The sequence below is a fragment of the Gymnoscopelus braueri genome, assembly GCF_963280865.1.
Source record: "Gymnoscopelus braueri genome assembly, chromosome: 9".
Taxonomy (NCBI): Eukaryota; Metazoa; Chordata; class Actinopteri; order Myctophiformes; family Myctophidae; genus Gymnoscopelus; species Gymnoscopelus braueri.
Genome location: NC_137610.1, coordinates 12,571,428 through 12,593,921, shown reverse-complemented (window position 1 = coordinate 12,593,921; position 22,494 = coordinate 12,571,428). Strand labels below are relative to the sequence as shown.

General features: G+C 43.0%; 2 protein-coding genes across 2 annotated transcripts in view; one reads left to right on the top strand and one right to left on the bottom strand.

Annotated features, from left to right (window-relative positions):
* LOC308092614 (uncharacterized protein) overlaps positions 1 to 22,494 on the bottom strand; it is a 297,349-nt gene that overhangs the window by 139,095 nt on the left and 135,760 nt on the right. The window lies entirely within an intron of this gene.
* The window catches only part of shank3a (SH3 and multiple ankyrin repeat domains 3a), a gene marked incomplete at both ends in the record, with an annotated part of 292,264 nt that continues 292,201 nt past the window's right edge, over positions 22,432 to 22,494 (top strand). Inside the window, one exon of the mRNA XM_080438621.1 lies at positions 22,432 to 22,488. Coding sequence (XP_080294747.1) covers positions 22,432 to 22,488 — 57 coding nt within the window. The remainder of the gene's footprint in view (positions 22,489 to 22,494) is intronic.

Genomic DNA, 22,494 nt, shown 5'->3' with positions numbered 1-22,494 from the left:
GCAAGTCCAGTGGGCCTTGGAGCTGTACTGGCCCAGAGAAATGGCCCAACTGAGCCGGCCAGAGTGCTAAGCTATGCAAGTAGAGCACTGTCCCCCATTGAACAAAAATATTCACAAACAGAACGCGAAGCTCTTGCTATTGTGTGGGGCTGTGAACATTTTCACATATACCTGTATGGGGCACCCTTTACCCTAGTTACTGATCATAAACCACTGGAGTGGATTTTCAACAACCCCAAATCCAAGCCACCTGCTCGTATAGAGCGCTGGAGTCTACGTCTGCAGCCCTACAATTACACAGTACGCTACAAAGCTGGTAAGGAAAATCCAGCAGATTATATGTCACGACACATTGCACAGGTGTCACACATCTCGCTGGACGCTTCAGGAGATGAACAGCAAGCAGAAGAATATATACACTTCGTTACTACAAATGCTGTTCCCAAGGCGATGACACTGGCCGAGATCCAGGATGCAACTAAAGCTGACCCTACTCTATGTGAAGTCATTCGGCTCATTAAAACAGGCTCATGGTGGTCCCTGTCTCAAAAGCAGGATTTTCCTGATGGAGTTGATGTCGCTGCACTGTTGTCATACAAGAGAATCAAGGATGAACTGACTGTAACTGCTACAGATGACACAGTGCTACGGGGCACAAGGATTGTTGTCCCCCATTCTTTGCAAGTCAGGGCAATATCACTTGCACATGAAGGCCATCAAGGCGTGGTCAAAACCAAGAAGTTGATCAGGGAAAAAGTCTGGTTCCCTGGTATTGACAGACAAGTAGAAACCATGATAGCTGGCTGTCTCCCCTGTCAGGCTGTTGTGCCTAATCACACACAAGAACCTCTCCGCATGTCTGAGCTGCCGTCATCACCCTGGGAAAAGGTTGGTGTTGATTTCTGTGGTCCATTCCCTTCTGGTGATTATCTTTTAGTGGTAATTGATGAATACTCCAGGTATCCAGAAGTAGAGATTCTACAGTCCACGTCAGCCAGGGCCACAATTCCTAAACTTGATAAAATATTCTCTACACTGGGGATTCCGTTTCAGGTTAAAACAGATAATGGCCCTCCTTTCCAGGGTTCTGAATTTGCAGATTTTGCAGCGTATTTGGGTTTCAGACATAGGAAAATAACGCCACTGTGGCCTCAGGCCAATGCAGAAGCCGAACGCTTCATGCGTACCCTTGAAAAGACTATACGTGCTGCTCATGTTGAGGGCCGTCCTTGGAAACAAGCTCTGTATACATTCCTCCGCAACTACCGTGCCACGCCTCACTGTTCGACTGGCATGGCTCCTGCCGATGTGCTGTTTGGTAGGCCCCTGAGAATCAAGCTACCTGAGGCCCCTCTTCCCTTCCACTCTCACATGGATGCAAAGCTACGTCAAGCAGATGCAGTGGCAAAGGACAAAATGAAAGTCTATGCTGACAGGGTGCGTCATGCTGCTCCATTGGCTCTGAAAGTGGGAGACGTAGTCCTGTGTCGTCAAAAGAAGGAGGGGAAACTATGCCCTGCTTACAATCCCCGACCTTACAAGGTCATCGCTATCAAAGGTTCCATGGTGACAGCTAAAAATAATAACCATGTCATCACCCGAAACTCATCCCACTTCAAACCTTTACTGGTGGTCAACGATTACCACTCCCAGGGTGGGCCAAAGACTGTGGATGGCGGAGAAGTTGCTATGGACTGGTCAGCAATGCAAAACCCAGAGCCCCTAGCCCCAGAGCCCTTTGCCCCTAACACACCTCAGTCACAGTCACCTGTCCGTAGATACCCAGTCAGGGTCAACAGAGGACCCCCATCATACCTGGCGGATTTTGATTAATGTGAAAGGTACAACGCATGCTATGTTCTTTATATGTGTGTGGTCACAAACGCTGTAAAAAAAAAAAAAAAAAAAAAAAAAGTGTTGAACTGAGTGTCAGTTGGAAGGAAAGAAAAATATTTGTTGAAATGTAAAACAGCTGTTTAAAAAAAAAAAAGAAAGAAAAAAATTAAGGAGAAGAGGGTTGTAATGTTTATGATCTGACAGTATTTGATTTGATCCACAAGGGGGCGCTTTGTATTGCAGAATGATAAAAACACCACTGAAGAAGAGCGCCCCGTTGGTCATCATGTGATGTTGTTTGTCAGGAAATGATTCTCATTACTATTTGGATGTCACTGAGTGAAGGAGTGAATAAAGACCTCTGGAGTTAAAGAATTGTTTTGGGGTTTCATTCAAGAACTTTATAAGCGGTTTCCATGATAGCCCCGGAATCATGTGTTTGTCAGCCACCTGCCACACTGTGGAAAACTCTTGATGGAACAGAGGTAGTATAGCGGGTATCAACTCAACTACTGCTTAGCAAGGACACACGGGATCTTTTGCAATATGGGTTCATCAGGTGAAATACATGGCTCATTCAGGAAAAGTTTCATCTTTTTGCTTTGTCTCCACTCTGCTGAAGTCCTCCTCAAGTGCGGATTGCAGAGGATCTTGTCCTTAAAGCTACTTAAGCCTGTGCGTGTGTGAGTGTGTGTGTGTGACACAGATGGGCAGATATAGAAATTTGGGGATTTTAGATGGTTGCACTTTAAATGAACATCCTGTTAATAATCAATCAATCAATCAATCAAAGTTTATTTATATAGCACATTTCATACATCAGGTGCAGTTCAATGTGCTTCACAGAATAGGTTTAAAAATAACGATTAAAAAACCCGGAGGATAACAGCAAAAGAGGAAAAAGAAAACATTTAGAATAAGACTAGGAAAACAAGAAAATAATAAACAATAATAATAATAAAGCAAAGCAAAACAAATATATATATATGTATATATATATGTATAGAAAACTGGATTAATGCAGACACCTAGGTAAAAGCAATACTAAAGAGATGTGTCTTAAGATTTCTTTTAAAAATGTCAACTGATTCGGTGACCCGCAGAGCCTCCGGCAGGCTGTTCCAGAGGCTAGGGCCATAGTAGCAAAAAGCTGCTTCCCCATGCCTTTTTGAGCTAGCCTCCGGAACATCTAGGAGACCGGTGCCAGAGGACCTAAGGGTTCTGCTGGGAACATACCAGGAAATCATTGCAGACAGGTAGGCCGGGGCACCTCCATGTAATGATTTAAAAACCAATAAAAGGATCTTAAAATCAATTCTAAAACTTACAGGCAGCCAGTGAAGGGATTTTAAAATAGGTGTAATGTGTGCTCTCCGTCTGGTCTTTGTCAGTACACGCGCAGCTGCGTTCTGAACGAGCTGCAACCGACTGACTGCTTTTTTGGGGAGACCAGACAGGAGAGCATTGCAATAGTCAAGCCTGCTAGTAATAAAACAGTGCATTAATTGTTCTGTATCAGCCTGAGATAGAAATGGTTGAACTCTGGCGATGTTTCTCAGGTGATAAAATGATAATTTTGTGACGTTTCTGATATGGGCCTCCATGTTTAGCTCAGAATCAAATATGACCCCAAGGTTTCTGACCTGTTCCTTGATGTTGGGTGTCACTGATTGGAGTTGAGCTGATACATTTTCTCTGAGAGTCTTTTTCCCGATGACTAGTATTTCAGTTTTTTCTTTGTTGAGTTGAAGGAAGTTTTCTGCCATCCAGGTATTTATGTCGGAGATGCAGTTTACTAGGATGTTAATGGGATTTAGGTCATCAGGGGATACAGAAATATATAGTTGGGTGTCATCAGCGTAACTGTGAAAATCTATATTATGTCGTCTGATGACAGAGCCAAGTGGTAGCATATAAAGGTTAAAAAGAATGGGACCCAAAATTGAGCCTTGAGGGACTCCACAGGTCATCTTTTCAGTATCAGAGGAGTCAGCCAGAGACACTAGAGACTCGCAACCGGTAAGGTAAGACCTCAACCACTTGAGAACCATGCCGGAAAAACCGACGTAGTTCTCAAGTCTGTCCAGGAGGATGTCATGATCTACTGTGTCGAACGCAGCACTGAGGTCTAGCAGGACGAGGACAGAGAGGTTGTTTTCATTTGCATTTACTCTCAGGTCATTTAAAACTTTAACTAAGGCGGTCTCAGTGCTATGGTTTGCTCTAAAGCCTGATTGAAATACCTCGAGCACATTATTTTTATTTAGAAATTCAATTAGCTGATTAAAAACCAACTTTTCTAAAATTTTGCTTAAAAAAGGAAGATTAGAGATGGGCCGGTAGTTGCTAGGAACCAAATAATCTAGTGTGCTTTTTTTGAGGATGGGTTTTATTATGGCGGTTTTTAGTGGGCCAGGAAATGTACCAGTGAGCAGTGATTGATTAATTAACCCTAATAATTCGTCTGATAGACAGTTAAAAACATTTTTAAAAAAGCTGGTGGGGATGGGATCAAGGGTGCAAGTACAAGATTTTAAACCAGTTACAACTTTTCTAAGAGTTTCTGTATTTACCGGAGTGAAATGGTCTAAGGTACAGGAAGGTGTATGAGTCAACTGAGAAATGTTGTTTACTGACCTTGTTTGGGTTATGTTGATTCTTATGGTGGTAATCTTGTCTCTGAAATAAGCGGAAAATTCATTGCATTTCGTCTGCGAGAGAAAATTACTAGGACTTATGGGATGGGGGTTTATCAGGCTGTCAATTGTTGAAAAAAGTATTTTTGGGTTGTCATGATTTTTTTGGATGATGTCTGAGAAATGGGCTCGTCTGGCTTCTCTGATGGCCTTGTTGTAGTTAGTTTGTTGCTCTTTGAAAATTTCATAATGGACTTGAAGTTTAGATTTTCTCCATCTGCGTTCTGCTTTCCTGCAGTTTCTTTTCTGTTCATTTACATGTTCATTTTTCCATGGTGGTTTTTGTTTAGAGGAAATCTTTTTTAGTTTGACAGGTGCAATGGAGTCTAGTGTTGATCTTAGTTTATTATTGAAAGTAATTACAAGTTCATCGACGGAAAAGGGGTGGGCGTAGATGGGGAAATTATTTATAAGCTCTGTAAATTTTTCAGTCGCATCAGGAGTGAGGTAACGCTTTTTCACAAGGCGATCGTTTTGGCCTAGAGGCACTGGTAGACACACAGTGAATTCAATACAAAAATGATCCGACAGTGCAACATTCATAACTGATAAAATATTAACATTGAGCCCCCTTGTGATAACCAGGTCTAGTGTGTGCCCACGATCGTGGGTTGGGCCACTCACATGTTGAGTGAAACCCAAATCAGTCAGTAAAATAATAAAATCTTTTGCGCTTTTGTCAGATTCATTGTCAATATGCAAGTTAAAGTCACCAATAATTATTATCTTATCATAATTTGTGTTTATGATAGATAAAAGTACTGAGAATTCTTCTGAGAAAACAGTTTTTGGGCATTTCTTTGGTGGTCTATATATAGTTATTGCTAAAACAGGAGACTGGCAGCTTAAAATGGAAGCATGGTATTCAAAGGAGTTAAAATCATCAAAAAATATATTTCTACTGTCTAAAACATCTCTGATTATGGAGGCTGTCCCCCCACCCTTTTTTCCCTGTCTGATAGAGTGGCTAAAATCATAGTTCATCGGGGATGCTTCAATAAGAGCAGCAGATGCATCAGTTTTTAACCAGGTTTCCGTTAAAAATAAACAGTCCAGTTTTCGTTTTGAGATTAGATCATTGACTAAAAAGGTTTTTTGTTGGTTTAGGGACCTGATATTTAGAAGAGCCATTCGTATGTCCTGCAGTTTGTATGGTAGAGAAACATGCTGAGTAGGGGATAGCAGGGTGACTGTTATTAAGTTGGAGGGAGTAAAACCATGTGTTACAGTAGGGGTGCTTGATCTTCTTGGACGTCTATTTGTGGTTATAACTGGAATGTGAAGAGTGTCTGTGTATCTGTGAGGCAACTCGCGTCTATGAGGTCCGAGTCCGCGGGAAGCATTTTCAGTGATCAAAGTGGAACCTAGTAGATAGGGACTGGGACCTGGAGGAGGACATCATTTGTTGACGGACCGGGACTCAGGACTATCGTTTCCGGTCCGCTCTAAGCATTAATGAACAGTTAATAAGTTACTCATAAGTCCTTATTAGATGCTTATTAACCTTATTTGTAACCTTACACTCCCTCGAGTCCTCTGCGATACGCACGCCAAGGAGGAAGTAAATCAGTCAGACAGTTCTCGAGATATGTGACACACACACACACACACACACACACACACACACACACTCACACTCACACTCACACTCACACTCACACTCACACACACACACACACACACACACATATTCCGTGCATTTATACTGTAGATATAGATGTAAAATTGACTGACTTGGAGTGTACAAACCCATACAGTTTTCCCCATTCCAATCAATCTCACTCCAATTCACTATGATGCCTCAGAGTTTAAACTCACGCCAATGTGCTTGATATAAGATAGGAATTGTATACCTGACTATATCCTCATCTTTTATCTTGATTTAAGGGAAAGCTAAATGAGCGTACTCTCCCTTCTCTTCTGGAGTTACAACCATTGGACCATTCCATCAAGACTGATGGCACAATAAATCACCTGCGCCACCCGGAAAAAAGGCCCTTTTCGCCCATTGGCTCATGCCTCGCCACAGATGGCATATTTACTTTGATGTGAGGACATAAAGCACCAAGACAAGTAGCTTCATTCACATCCATTTGAGGGAATGATGATCCCTGCCAAACTGAAGATGCTGATCCTTACATGTTATGGAGTTTGCTTTCACAGGAAACCAATAAACACGCACGCACGCACGCACGCACGCACGCACGCACGCACGCACGCACGCACGCACGCACGCACGCACGCACGCACACACACACACACACACACACACACACACACACACACACACACACACACACACACACACACACACACACACACACACACACACATTTGAATATACATTATTCTATAGCATTATTCTGAATATATGTTTCACCGAGCTTCTGACTGGGAGATGCATCTGGACCTGAAAACGGAAGAGGTACTGTAGCTGTAACTTCACTCAGACCAGACATGATCCTACTATTCAGGAGGACAAAAAACATCTTGGTGGCCGAACTAACGGTGCCCTGGGAGGACAGGCTAGCCATCTCTCACCAACTGAAGAAAACCAAGTACCAGATTTTGATTAATGAGCCTCTTGTCAAAGGATGATATGTATGCAGCCTTATTCCTCATTGAAGTTGGCTGCTGCGGTTTCCCAGCAACATCAGTGCGCTATTTTTTTTACAGAAGATCGGTTTGAAACCCAAACAACTGAAGAAAGCCACTGGGGAGATAGCCACAGCTGACCACCTCAAGATGGTTATGGCTGATGAGAGCCTGCAGTTGGAACCCTGCAGCAGGCGAAGACTAATCTTAGTCTTACTTGCAGCTCCCAGTCAAGGTGCAGAAGATATGCGGCCAGGTTTCAGACTTGGCTCAGGGAATAGGACGCCCCTGCCATGCAGTCCAGCTTCAGGGAGCAGCAGGGAGACGTCCCTGACTGCTGCCCCACCACCCTGAGATGTTCTGGGACGAAAGGGGCTCCCTGCTGATAACCCAGCTGGTACTCGTAAATGCTCAGACCATCCTGCCACCAAGGATTACCAGCAAGAGGAGGAACTTGTAACATCTTAAGTAGCTGTTGCAGATTCTGCTTGTAGCAAAGCATCTTTGATGTTTTCACCTAACTTGAATATATGTGCATGCCCAACTTTGTACAGGCAGTTTAGAATGCTGTCCATCACAGTTATGATAAATATAAATAAAATAAAGCTCAGTCTTTGTGTACATTACTAATAGCCAGGGATGCGTTCATATACAAGTTATTAGCTGAGGCCTGTATTGGAAAGAAAAGTAGCAATACAAATGTGAGAATACTAATATTTAGTTATGAAGCTTTCGCAAACTTAGATGAAAAGGTTTAAAAGCATGTGCGTAGGTAAAAATCAGCAGGCAACAAAAATACTTCACAACATATTTAATAATTAATTAACCTTTTTTGTTTATTTTCTCTAAGCCTCCACGCATGTTTATCTGTTTTATTTTATTTTATTTTTTACAAATAAGCCTTCTATTCCTACTGATTACACCTGTTTACTCATGCTGAAAAACATCTCACATTATATACAGTCTTTACAGAGTATCAATATTGTAGTGGAAACTATTTCTGTGTGAGTGTGTCCTGTCCTCTTCACACGCCTTGCGTGAACCAACAGGCAGATTAACTCCATCCCCAATTACTACACTGACAAAGACGTTCCAGTTGAGGATCTTTACTGTAGCAACTGGCAGTAGGGTAAAAAAAAACTTTACATAACTTGAATGCAGTAAGTTACACAAATCAACAAACAGGGTGCTAAACATCAAAATAAAATACTGACTGACAAGGCAGCACAGAGTGTGTGACATATGAGGCGCAGCTTGTGGAGCTAGTTCAGGCCAGGCAACTCAAGGGATTGTGCCAACCGATCAGGTGACTAGTCACATGCACCCTTCTCCTGGTCGGTGGGTTATAAGTACTGCTCTGCCTACCTGTTCATTCTGTCTGCTTTGTCCTGCTGCGCTGACGTGCCGACGCTGCTGCTCTGCTGCCGACATCTCCTGCTGTATCTGCTGCCTTCGCTTGCCTGCGTATGCTGCTGACCATGAATAGTCTCATCCCACCGCCTCCCCGGCATCCACCTGTAGGCTCTGTTTCTAGATCCCCGTTGGGGTCTTTATTCATTCCCTGTAAATGCTATTTGGCATGTAACATTAAAATGTTATGCTTACAGGGAGTGAATGGATTCAGAGCCCTGACGCCAAACTATGCTTCATATATGCTTCATATATGCTTCCTATATGCTCAATAAATATATGTTATTTATGACGGCGCATTTGCCTCCATTCCTCCTCGCTCAAAGTTGCTTACAAGTTGCTTACAATTAATGGACATGGCAACACTTACTCTCTCTCTCTCAATACAAACTGATGTGGTCACTCGACCATGCTACAGAGCGAGAGAGAGAGGCTACATCTAGCCCACAACAAGCGTGTGTGCGACACCTCTGACATGACACGACAGAGCTGTGTGTGTGTGTGTGTGTGTGTGTGTGTGTGTGTGTGTGTGTGTGTGTGTGTGTGTGTGTGTGTGTGTGTGTGTGTGTGTGTGTGTGTGTGTGTGTGTGTGTGTGTGTGTGTGTGTGTGTGTGTGCGTGTGTGGGGGGGAGATGGAAAGAGAGAGAGGGAGGGAGGGACAGAAACTTAAGTTACACTTGCAGAGTCACGCATTACTTTACCTCAGTTACATCTTCTGATCGTTGTACTTGAATGTTGACATGAAATAATAATCCTGTGTAGTGTTTCTTTAGCGCAAGCGTGGAAAAATCAAAATACAGCATGTAGTGACGCTGCTGGTAAATATGCGCTGAAAGGCTAGGATCAAGATCCCAAGGATTCGACAGTGATGACACTGCTATGCGACACGGAAGTAGAACGCCATAAACATACCAATGGATTGCCAGGTTGGAGAAACAAGCAACCAGGTCAGTGTTGCCAGATTTTGCGCCAAAAACAAGCAACCAGGTTCATGAAAAAACAAAAGCCAGCCGAAGGACCCCCAGGGGTCCTCACTAGAGCCCCGTGCGCGGCTAGGGGGCCGGGCGCCCTACCTCTAGTTGGTAATAAAGGGGAAGCTAACCAAAGAATGCCACAGAGCGGTAAACTGCATTTGTGGTGAAAGGACTACACACTGTTACATTAGCCATGCATGCTACACAGAAGCTCAGCATGCTACACAGATGGACATGCAGTCTGAGTGTCTGTTGTGTTGATGCGCGACGTACCCACTGACAGGTTCTTGCCTATAGCTACGTACATCCTTGCAGATATATAGCCTTTTTTTGTACTATTGCACTGTTATAGCTCATATAAGAACCAATAAGCAGAACCAAAATTATATTTTCATGGGTCCCCAGTACTTGGCAACTTGAATTTGTTTCCTGGTTGGAAATTAATTTCGGTACCCAATCTATACGGATGTTGTGTGTGTGTGTGTGTGTGTGTGTGTGTGTGTGTGTGTGTGTGTGTGTGTGTGTGTGTGTGTGTGTGTGTGTGTGTGTGTGTGTGTGTGTGTGTGTGTGTGTGTGTGTGTGTGTGTGTGTGTGTGTGTGAGAGAGCGTTTTTGCACGTGCAAGTTTTTTCTTTTGCCAGGAACACCAACTTATCAACCATTGCTGGCTTCAGACAGGACCGCTGGCAAGTCACAATGTTGCCCCCTTTGCGGAAAAGACTCCCTGAGGGAGAGCTGGTGGCTGGCATCCCAAAAAAATTATGTGCCATCTTGCTCAGATTTGGAAAGTATATTTGGTGGACTGTCCACCATAGAAGTGGGTCCTTTTCACTGTCGAAGGTAGAAAGAAGAAAGCAGATAGCTGCTCAGCTCAGCTTCCAGGGCAGCAGTGGGATCAAACGGTGCTGTGGCAGTGGTGCTTTTAAAGGATCTTGCCAACAACTCCTTTTCCTTTTTGCTCGGGGTTGCACTGCATCTTGTTCCAATCTCATGCCCTCGGAAGGAAGATTCTAAAATGAAGTGAACTAACTTTCATTAGTTTTATGTTGAAATTTTATAACAATTACCATGATGATTATAATGGTCTAATTATTTTTACCTAGCGTTCCATCATCTTCATCTCTGACACCACTCTATCTTTGATGATGGAAATGTTTTTAATGATGTACTGCGTCTTAAATCTTGGATCTAAGAAAGATGCCTCCTCCGATACAGTAGCTCTTGAGTGTCTCCATCTTCATAGTATTGTTGTGGACTTACTTGTTGTTATGAGTACACTCTGTGTGATGGAGTTCTGTGGGTAAAGGAATATAAGAAATACCCATTTCAGTTTCACTGGCAAAATTGCAGGTTACAGCACTCATCAAACACAGCAGCTAGGTAGGAAATACAGTGTTTCTGTTGTTAGTCCACGGTCAGACAGAGGTAGGCTCACTCATACATCCATACAGTATGGGATCCGGAAAACAACTAAGTAAGTGGATGGGCTGGACAGAGGCAATATGGGACTAGTGGCTTGCTGACCGATTCCATTATGTCTAGGTCTTGCTTGTACAGAGTGAGCAAGCTATGGAGTAGACGTGTGTTATCTGAGCTCTCCAGATCTCGTCAACAAAACATATTCTTAAAAAGGTTATTCCTTCTAACTTCCACTTATACTTAATGTTATAAGTTTCATTACTCGCATAATAACCAGTCTAGTGAATAGGCACAATGGTAAAAAGGAATAAGAACCGCAATGCTGGCAACGCTACACCGAGGCCTGGTAAGCCAAGCACACCTAGTGGATCCCGGGCAGTCAAGACGAATCTGCTGGGGAAGGTGCGGTTACAGCCGAGGAGAAATAATGTGAGGATTGTGGGTATACCAGAGACTCATGCTACAGTAGTTAGTTCAGCTGCAGAAGGCATTTTACCACAGGTCTTGCTTGTACAAGGAGATTAGGTGCTGTGCCATCCATAAAATCACAAGTGGACCTCTGACAGAGCTTTCTATTGCTCGAGCATCCTTTCAGTCATTAGCTGCCTGGACCCCCATCTAGTTTGGCATTGAGTTATGCACTTGGAGGTGGACACACTTCTGGGCTTGCTCAAGTGCTACCCTCTTTCTCCAACTGTGGGAGAAGTGCCCAGTGTGTTTTTGATTTATATGGACAATACTTTCCAAGATAAATATTCAAAGTACCAACCGTTACTTGGAATTATAACAAACTTTGCCTTGGGTACAGATGTAGACTCTGCATACTCATATTTGGAAGCCTGGGCCATGTACATAAACTTACCACGAGTGGCCTGAACATTGCTGGCATGACAAAGATCAAAGCCAAACAACTCGCTAAATAAATACTGCTCTGTTTCAGCTGTCATAGGCAGCTTGGCTGTGTGGACGAGAAGGTGCTATCTGTACCCTTAGGCGTTCATGAATGTCTAACTCCGTTATATTTGTTTCCCTCTAAATTAATATTAATTTGTGGATTCAAATAAAGCTTTAAAATGTGTATGTCTGTGTGTGTGTGTGTGTGTGTGTGTGTGTGTGTGTGTGTGTGTGTGTGTGTGTGTGTGTGGGGGTGTGTGTGTGTGTGTGTGTGTGTGTGTGTGTGTGGGGGTGTGTGGGGGTGTGTGTGTGTGTGTTCATGTGTTTAACCCATTAAGACTTGGAACGCATCTGTGTCACTTTAGATTTCTTTGGCTATTCAAAAATACTCGGTGCCGCGCTATGAGCTTGTAGATCTGCTATTTTTGAAAAATCTTGAAAAATTTTTTTTTTGATTTTTTTCAAAAAACTGTTAGGATTTAGAAAACATTTTTAAGAATCGCCTCAGGTCTTAATGGGTTAAAAGTGTGCCAGGCCAACGTGCGTGTGAGCCATAATGTTCTACCAGGCGGACAGGCGGAGTGTGAAGCACGCTGTGACATGGGATTGTAAAACGGTCAAAGCAACCCTCTGCCTTTAACTCTTTGCCTCGTTTCAATCACAGCCGATTGAAGTCCTCCTCAGTCCTTCTGTGTGAGAGTTTGTGTGTGTGTGCGTGCGTGCGTGCGCACGTGCGTGCGTGTGGAGCAGGTGCAGTTGCAATACTGAGGTCTGAACGTAAGCTCTGACCGTGGTCATGTCAACGACTCTCCGTGCACAGCCCTATAGCCACGACCCTTTAAAAAGCGAGCGGACGCTTTAGTTATGTACATACATAGAATGTCGGCTCCACACACTGCTCTGTACAGTCATAAATTATTCACTTTGTTTTCATAGGGCCAGAGCTCAGCAGAGGGGCTGCGAGCGATTGAGAAAGAAAGAGAGAGGGACCGAGAAAGAGAGTGTGGTGGTAGGGAGAGAGAGTTGAGAAAGATGCAGAGGCAGTAGAGATCTGAGCCGAAGTGAGGAGAGGCGATAGTTGTTATTTGAGGCATGGGAGCAGCTCTGCTTGTAATTCTAGTCCACCGCACTATGTTGTTCCGATGCTGAGACAGAGATTGTGGATGCTGGTGTTGGATATAATGCAGGTCTGTCTTTTTTGTTTTTTCCCCAGGTGTCCCCCTACCTTAGAAGCATTATAGATGTTGCTATATATGGGTTTATCTGTCAGGTTTACATAAAAAGCAGGCAGCACTTTGCCTCACTGTCGTTCTCAAAGAGACACATAAGTGTATTCAACAATCATGCAATTGAATATTGGTTTCTTTCTTGGTGTCTTCTCTATTTGTTTGTCCAAACAAATGAACCTGCTCCCTGTGACGTATACAGGCTGTATGCTCAAGTGCTAACTGGCGCTGTTGAACGTCATATGGTGATGCAAGTAGGGTGAAATACCTCCCTGTTCTCTCTCTGTATAATCTGTAATTAAGGGACCATTGTGGTGGTATGGCATGTTTATCCCATTGATTGACTATGACTCACGGTATACTTGATATTACTGCCAAACATTTTCCAAATTATACCGTGGTGTGTTTGATTTTCAAGTAATTGGATTCTGTTCATTTCAGTTCAGTATCAAAATCCACTTGCAGATTCAGAATCAGAATCAGAATCAGTTTTATTGTCACATCACAGGTTTACAAGGTAAAAAGTGGGTGAAATTCGTTTTTGTACATCGTTCCCATCGCAACGTTAGTTTCCATAGAAAGAAGAGGGGGGGGGGGGGGAGAAGAAGAGGGGGGTGGGGGGCAAGTGGGAAGGAGATCAAAACAAGAGAGCAACAGAAGGCCAGACAAGTTATCTACATATTTACAAAGTACCTGAGATAATAAAAAACTAAGGTGCCTGAGCATAGCAGCAATGTATGTATACTGTGCATGTTATACTTATACTGTGCATGATATACATAACTTCTTGAAACTTGCTGAACATCCTGGGCAATCCAGCACACTTGACCCATCACCCATATAGTAGCAATTAGATTGTCATCTGCAGTTGCACACTTTACAGGAGAGCAAAGAACGGTGTGTAATTTGATGTTAAAATTTGTGTTTAAATACAGGTAGATTATTTTGTCCACAGGGGAAACTCACCACATTGTTACAGTATATCACATCAGGTCATCGGATAAAGTCTTTATGATCATCATTCAGTAATTTTACAAGATGAATCCCTCGCTTCTTGATTTCAAGTCCAAATAAAAAAGACATGCGTCCATGAAAAAGACATCCAGGAAGTGATGCGTAACAATAGAGATTTGTGGATATGGGATCAACTACATCTAAAGTAGGGCATTCACCGAATAGTTGAATATTCGAATATTCGAATATTCGAATATCAAACCGACTATTCGACTATCAAACCACTATTCGATTATTCGATAAAAAATAAATAAAAAAATTTTAGATATTTTTTTTTTAGTGTCTTTTCTACAGCAGACACGCAGCTGTGAGCTCTGGTGTGACGTCAACTCGCATTCCTTGAGTGAAAATTATAATCAAATCGATTAATCGAATATTCGAATACTTATAGGTCGAATAATTCGAATACTAAAAATCACTATTCGTGAATGCCCTAATCTAAAGTAGTGATGTATTGCAGATATTGGGTGAGTGAACTGCACTTGTTGCTAAATGCACTGCAATGAATGGATGTCAAATTTCATGAGAGCGAGCGTAGCTAGCAAGAATACTAACCTAACAACAAATTAGATTTCCTTTGCTATTCAACTGACCTGTTATCTTTTCCTCACATTCTTCCCTTTCAAACTGATTCCTGTAGTGTAGATACTATCAGCCAAGTTGTCATGAATAGCAGGATGTGAGTATGACAACCAGTAGACCATTCTTAAATGTGCCATGTCAATGCTTGTGAACCCGGCAGATTATGAAAATCTGTCCGGTAAATACCATACAGCAACTGGGGATGTGATTTCCTATGTGATCGTGACGTACAAAATATCATGTACAGTGTATTGTATAATATTTGGTATCACACTATTCACTTCCACCATTAATTATTGTTTAATCTGCCATTACATTTTCATTTCAATTAGAGCACACCATCAAGCACACCTTGGTTATAGATGATGTGCGCTGATGATATCTGCCTTTCCACCTTGCAGACCACCTAGCAATAGACATGCAAAGAGGTGCAATTATATATTTTTTGCCACCAATCAATTAGTATGCATAACTGTGTTCATAACCGTGCAGCTTCACCGTGCAGCTTCACTAACATTAACAGCTTTCCAAGTGCTCTTTAAGGTATAATGTCAAAAAGGCACATAGAGTCGCTGTTGGGCAGAAACCAAACCATGTATCTCCAATTCTCCATATCTCATCTTTGTATGTTTTTTCATAAATTAAAGCTTTAATCATTTAAGTCCTGCCGAACGAAAGTATCAGTAGCTGATTGCGACCCAACGTCTACAATAGATCAACTTTTTTTGCTATGGGGATGGCAGGTTGTAAGTGGTTGTCTGTCTGGGTTTTATAAATATTTAACCAATGAAAAGTATTAACAAGAGCTTGTTACTAAATAATAACTACATTGGATCCATTGGAACACATGTTCTTTTTTCCTTTTCCTGAAATGTAATGGTTTTGGCCATACAAGGTTTCCATCCGTCAGCAACCTTATGTTATTGCAATCGAGACACCATTGCAATATAATGTAATGACAGAATCATGTAGAGTCAGTGCACTCCAGACTTTGACTGTGGTGGAGTGGCATGTGAGCTCAGTGTTGGTGCTAAATCCTGCAGTGTATTAGTGCTACCTAGCATGCCTTCCTCTCCACCGCTAATGGGATTACACAGCAGAGTGTCCAGTAGAGCAGAGCTTTTCCTCACTTCCAGACCTTGTCAGGGTCAGGATAAATTACCCAGCACAGTTTACCGCCTGGAGGACAGCAGACAACAACGAAAATGCGTGAGTGACGTTGAGTGACGCAATTTAAAAATGTCAGCAAACTGACTCTGGCCTATCCAGAGTGAAAGTGCAGTCAGTTAGAGAGGGGTTATGGACATTTTTCTCATGAAGACTGGCTGTTACTGTCACAAGGATTTTACTTGTGACCTTTGAGTCGCAGGGCAGTCTAACTACATTACAGATCTATCCTGCCTCTGATATACTATAACACCCTCAATAAAACAACCTCAGCCTCCACACCAAGGTAGCAGTCTACCTGGCATCTCAGCAACATCACTCTTCCTCTGTCTGTGAAACATGGACCTTGTATCGTTGCCACATTCGTCAAATAGAAGCCCTGCACATGAAGTGCCTTAAGTGCTCACTAGCATGGCCATTACCCAGGGAGGCTTTCACGTACCAGCTGTTAAAGAATGGCGGCTACAGTATGTTAACTAAACATCAGCTGTACTGTTCTTATTTTTATGTATGAAATTATCATTTTCATTACATCCAGTTATTATATTTGTTATGATTATCTTGTTATATTGTATTGCTGTGTTAGCACAGTCTCTGTGGAACACACCACCAACATTTGCTGTTTGTACCTGTATGAATGAGTGACAAATAAACCCCTCTTGATTCAATTGATTCTGTGCTGGATTGGCCTCATCGAAGACCACCTTCCAAGTCTTATTTGGAAAACTTCATCTGGGAATGTTGGAGGACAAAGAGGTGTTATAAGGCCCAGCTCAATCATTAAGACATTTGTATTCCTTTCTCTGCCTTATCTGTCTGGTTGGAGACCACTTTATCATGAAGGAGGTCAAATTAAACCTTGGGGAGGAAAGGCCTGAGGCCTGGAGAGCCTGAAAATGAGTGAGATGAGGGAAACAACCTTGAATGTTCCACCAAACACACTACCTATGCCATATCTGCAGTAGCATATGGTTCATGCATGTAGGAAAGGAGAGATTATAGAAAATATAGGCCTAGTGGCCAAAATCAATATTTTGTATGGGCATGGCAGTAGCATCGCATTCAGTTTGACAGATGGTCTTATTGCAGGAACTCATGGGACTCAAGGCATTGTTTGTGTTTACCTCAGCTGAGTGAGCGAGTGTGGCGCTTCCAAATGAGCAGAAGTATCGTCTGTGAAAAATCCTGCCGGTTAAGTCTCATCTCCACAATGACGATAAGTACGTAGAATAGGAGTGGAATTGCTTTCAGACTCACTCCTCTGAGCAGCTGTAATTCTAAGGGTTCTGTCATATAATGAGGCAATATTTTGGCTAAAACTAACATCACAGTCTTTCTCTCACTCTCCAACTTTCGCAATCTGTCTGTCCCAAACGTTACACACACACACACACACACGCACACACACACACACACACACACACACACACACACACACACACACACACACACACACACACACACACACACACACACACACACACACACACACACACACACACACACACACACACACACACACACACACACACACACACTAACGAGGCAAAGTTAGACTCAGACGACAGGGTTGGCTGACATGAAAGCACTCTGCATCGACCATGAGGTGGCCGAAGAAAGCTGTAGCGACGATCCAGTCCAACCCAGCGGTGCCTGGAAAGCAGACTTTTAAACAGATGATGATGAGTTAGACTCAGATTGATCAGCAAATACAACAAAACATTACAAAGGAAATGGAGAAGACTACAGACGGACACAGATGTAGAAAAACTAGGGGGGGGGGGGGTGGGTTCCACCCAACATGGTCTGTTGCAGAATAAGCTCCCAGAGCAGATTAGTGAAATGTAAATGGGGTTTTATTTGAGCAGACTGAAAGATGTGTCTGCCAAAAAGAAAGCAGGGCTGGGCTGTTGATCTAAACAAGCACAGACCCTGTTCAGACTCATGGTGTATGGTGGACAGGGCACAGCAGTTTATATCAAAAAACAATATGTAAATAATGTATTGCAAAACTCGAATTTCTTCATCGTTGTTGTATACCAGTTTAATGGTAAATGGTCCATTTATATAGCGCCTTTGCGAGACGTTTTGCAAGCGAAGAGGTTTAAGTATGCGAGACATTTGTGTGGATTTCGTCATACTTAGCTAGTTCATTCTTAGTTATGGCCCCCTGAAAAAAATAATGTTTTGTGAGGTCACAGTGACGTTGACATTTGTCCACCAAAATCTAATCTTTGTCCAAGTCCAAGTTGACATTTTTGCCCAATTTGAAGAAATTCTTTCAAGGCGTTCCTGAGATGTGGCGTTCACAAGAATGGTACATACCGTACGTATGGATAGACAGACAAACAAAAAACATATGTATATATATACACACATATATATATATAATACATATTTGTCTGAATTTAATCACCATAATGTCTTCTATTGAAAGCCTATTTGTCGTCTGATGCCCTTAGCTCCCCTGTGGGAAGGGGGGGGGGGGGGGTGGACACACTCCAGGGGATCATGTCTTTATAATTATACGTCCTCCGAGTAGACTAGAGGTTGTTATTAATGTGTTAAATACAGGCTGTCTTTATATGGGCGGGCTGCATGCTTGAAAATAAATCACTCTCCGTTTAGGACTGATTAACCAAAACATTTTGTAAATAATTTAAATATTACATAATTGTACCTCTTACAATATTGTGCTGCTGTAGCAGTGCTACAGTACATGCTTGTTCTGTTTCTCAAATCGACTGCGGACAATCTGCATTTCTCAGTAGAGGTGTGCCCTATACACTGAGGATTCTCTTAAGTGTGTGACTGTGCTGAGCATGCTGCATTTGTATTATGTGTGTTATTTACAGGCTGCTTTTAAAAGAAAATAACATTTTAATCTTTTGTTGTTAACTTTATTGATAGGCCTATTTACTTTATGTCCCGGGCCTGAGCCCTAAATAGTGGCATGAAAATCAAAACCGGGCCCTTAAGGTCATTACACACCAGCGATTGTGCTTTTTCGCTCCGTGGAAGCTTGCATTGACTTTATAAGGTTTTAAAAAAAAACGTATTATTCGCATGAAAAGATCGCACACGGTGTGTAAGGAGCTTCAGAAGAAAACAAACAGGCCCTAATCTGTCAATAGCTCCGGTCCCATCGAGCCCGGTCCTGGTTGCAGACCAAGGGGCCAGCCTGACATATTTACATTGAAGCCGATACGGAAGAGAGACAGTTCATATGAATGGCCTGTATGGCGCTGTTTTACCCCTGCAGGTGTCAGAAAGAATATTCTCTCATTGTAAGCGGATGGGTTTTTGACGAACTTTGGACTAGATTTTCTTACCTTAATAAAAATTGTCATAAATACTACAGTATATGCTTCCAGTCGCTAGTTTAAAGTCTCCTTTCAATCATCATGATGTGCGTTTTGCTAAATTATGGTCCCATTTATTTTAAAATTGACGATAAAGTAGGCTATGCTCCAGGAGGGGCGGGATGATTTGATTGACAACCTACACAACCAATAGCATTCATTCCCCGCCCCGCTCTTAATTGACAAGCTACCCAACCAATAGCATTCTTTGGGGATTGTTTTCCGGTTCCCTGGTCACATGTCTGGTTGACCCGCCCCCGCTTTGGTCACATTTCTGGTCTCAAGCAATAGCGTTTGATTTCCGACGTGCCCTTTGGTATATATTAAAGATGGCGGATTGCACATTCCTGAACAATTGGCTTAATTTACGGTCTGTAGAAACCAATGGCGTGACGCTGTCCATTCTTTTTATACAGTCTATGTTGCAGACCTATAGTTCTCAGACTGGATGCACATTATTTCGTTCTAGAAGTGCTTGGTTCTAAAATGGGATGCACTGCATTTTCTACGTGCGCCACATTACGCACCCACAAGTGAAGTCTCTCCACTCGGTCCAGAGACACAATTTGTAAAAATTCAATTCACCTCAAATTCTATTCATATTTAACTTCAAACAAGTGGCACTTTAAGGAGGAAAGGCTTGTATTGTGTAAAACCCAGTCAAGTTTCACTTACATTTTGAAGGGCTTGGCTTTGCCTTGGAACATATACTGTAGCTGATCAAGAGACAACTAGGAAACCACAAGGCAATGAAAAACCTTTCCTGTAGGGTGCCATTCCATTACACCGACAGCAGATTTTTCCATTGTACCATTGGTCCGACAGTGCACATTATAACTAAGCATAACCCTAACCCCACACTAACATATTTCGGACTATTGGGACATCGGAATAATCGGTTGTCAGACAAATGGGCAGCCCCATCCTATAGTATAGAAAGATGAATGACTGTTTAATTTTACGCAAATACCGTTCACCTTGTAGGCTCTATGTCTGTACCGAGATAGGTGTTTTTATTTTATTTTATTTTTGTCTCCGCCAGGCGGTAGGCATGGCCGAGACTAGGCTTTCGCCCCTATCCGTCCGTGTGTCGTTGTGTGTGTGTGTGTGTGTGTGTGTGTCCGTGTGTGTGTCTGTGTGTGTCCGTCCGTCTGTCTGTGAGCTGCTAATCTCCGGTACCATTGGACTGATCGGCATGAAGCTGTGCACACATAACATGAACAATCTCCTGTGTATAAGAAAGCGTTCTCGCAATAAAATGAGAAACCACATCTGAGCCACTGTCTTGCAGTATTTACTTTGGAGTGCCGCTTTTTCCACTTAGGTGGTGTTTGATTTGAATATCCTGTGTATGTCAGTTGGTTTTTGATTTAAATATCCTGTGTATGTCATGTTATTTGTATAGATGATGTCCTGCTGCTGTTAACCGTGGATAATGGCACTAATCAAGTCTACACATTTACAAACTAGATCCTCGGAGCACAGGCCTCCACCAGGGCAGGGAGGTTATTGTGGGGAGGTGACGATGCCAGGGACAAAGCAATGTAAGGGGCACTGAGTTAAGATCACAATTAATATTTTAACAGGCCCGCTACAAACGCTTGATGGCATATTTTACATCGGTTAAATGCTGACTTGATTAAATTGCAGACGGTGAAGCATTTGCCAAAGAGGCCCTGTGGGCTTTGTCTCACTCACCATGCTGCAAAAGCTCTCCACAAGAACAACTGGCTGATCCGTGGACCATCTTAGAGATGCACATACACGTGCATACAGGCAGCTGTGGCTCAGTAGATGGATCAGCCATTTGGGAACCAGAATGTTCCCGGTAAATCCCCAGCTCTCCGCCTGGCTTTGCATCAAAGTGTCCTTGAGCAAGAACACTGAACCCCTAATTGCTCCCGGTGAGCAGGTGCCTTGCATGGTTGTCTCTGCCGTTTGGTGTGTGAATGTGTGTGAATGTAGCATATTGTAAAGCGCTTTGGATAAAGGCACTATAGAAATGTCCACAACCCACTTGGATGTGACATTTGGCCAGTGTGCTTTGTTGCAGTACATCTCCGTGGTGTGTGTGTGTGTGTGTGTGTGTGTGTGTGTGTGTGTGTGTGTGTGTGTGTGTGTGTGTGTGTGTGTGTGTGTGTGTGTGTGTGTGTGTGTGTGTGTGTGTGTGGCGCGCGCTCATACATATGCGTGTTGGTGGGGTCAGTGTACCTTCACAGTTAAGCAGGTTAAAGTTGGATCCTGGCAAACGTTGATTTGACCAAACACACTCACAAATACGCACGCACACACACACACACACACACGCACACGCACATGCACACGCACACGCACACGCACACGCACACACACACACACACACACACAGTCTTCATTCTTAACTGTGTCTCTCTCCTTCTGTTTATTCTTTCCCCATTAGTATCACACTCATGTAATGACCAAACATCAGTTCCCCAACAGTAATACACAAGGCTCCAAGTTTCACACCGTCGCACCGTTGGCAACAACACTGGCACAGTTGATTTCACACATGTTAATGAAGTGGTGTAGTTGCCCCGAGTCGGAGCTCTGACAGATTCTTGATGCATTGAACCCTCTGTAATTTGAAACTCAATCGTGATTTAGTTCCTCACCCTGGCTTTTGTGCAGATGAGCTTATTGCTTGTTTAAACACACAGAAGTCGAATTAAATAACATTACTGTTTGTCAAATGCAATTCAAATGGGTTCATATACTGTACTCCGTAAAGATATATTTTCTGCCACTCATTGCTAGGCTCGATCATTACATCTCTACCGGTATCCATTTTCCTTTTGGTGTTTAGAAATTGAACAAACATTGCCTCTGTTGCAAATTGTATTATGCCCATCTTCAGGGAAGTCACAAATTGCCAAATCATTTCTCACCATTCTGTGATTGTAAACCTCCATCTCTTCTTCAGTTTTAGTTATCATGTTCTCACGATACTTTTCATCTGCCCCCCCCATCCTCTCCTCCTTCATGCTCTTTAATCCTCTGTTACCCCCCTTCCCTTTGCCCGTTCTCGCTCTTCTCTCTTCCCTCCCTTCTCTCTTTTTTTCCTCCCAGGCAGCAAGCGATGCACGCTGCAAGCGCTGTGTGTGCATGAGCAAGAGCAAGCGGTGTGTGTGCGTGCCTGCGCGTGTGTATGTGACCGGGTGTGTACGCTGCAATTGAGAGAGTGAGAGATAGAGCGGGAGAGAGAGAGACGCACACAGCGCGAGCCCCTCACACAGAGCATGCCTCTGCGTCCGGCAGCCGGCAAACATGAGCCACCTAGCCCTCCACGGCAGGAGAATCCA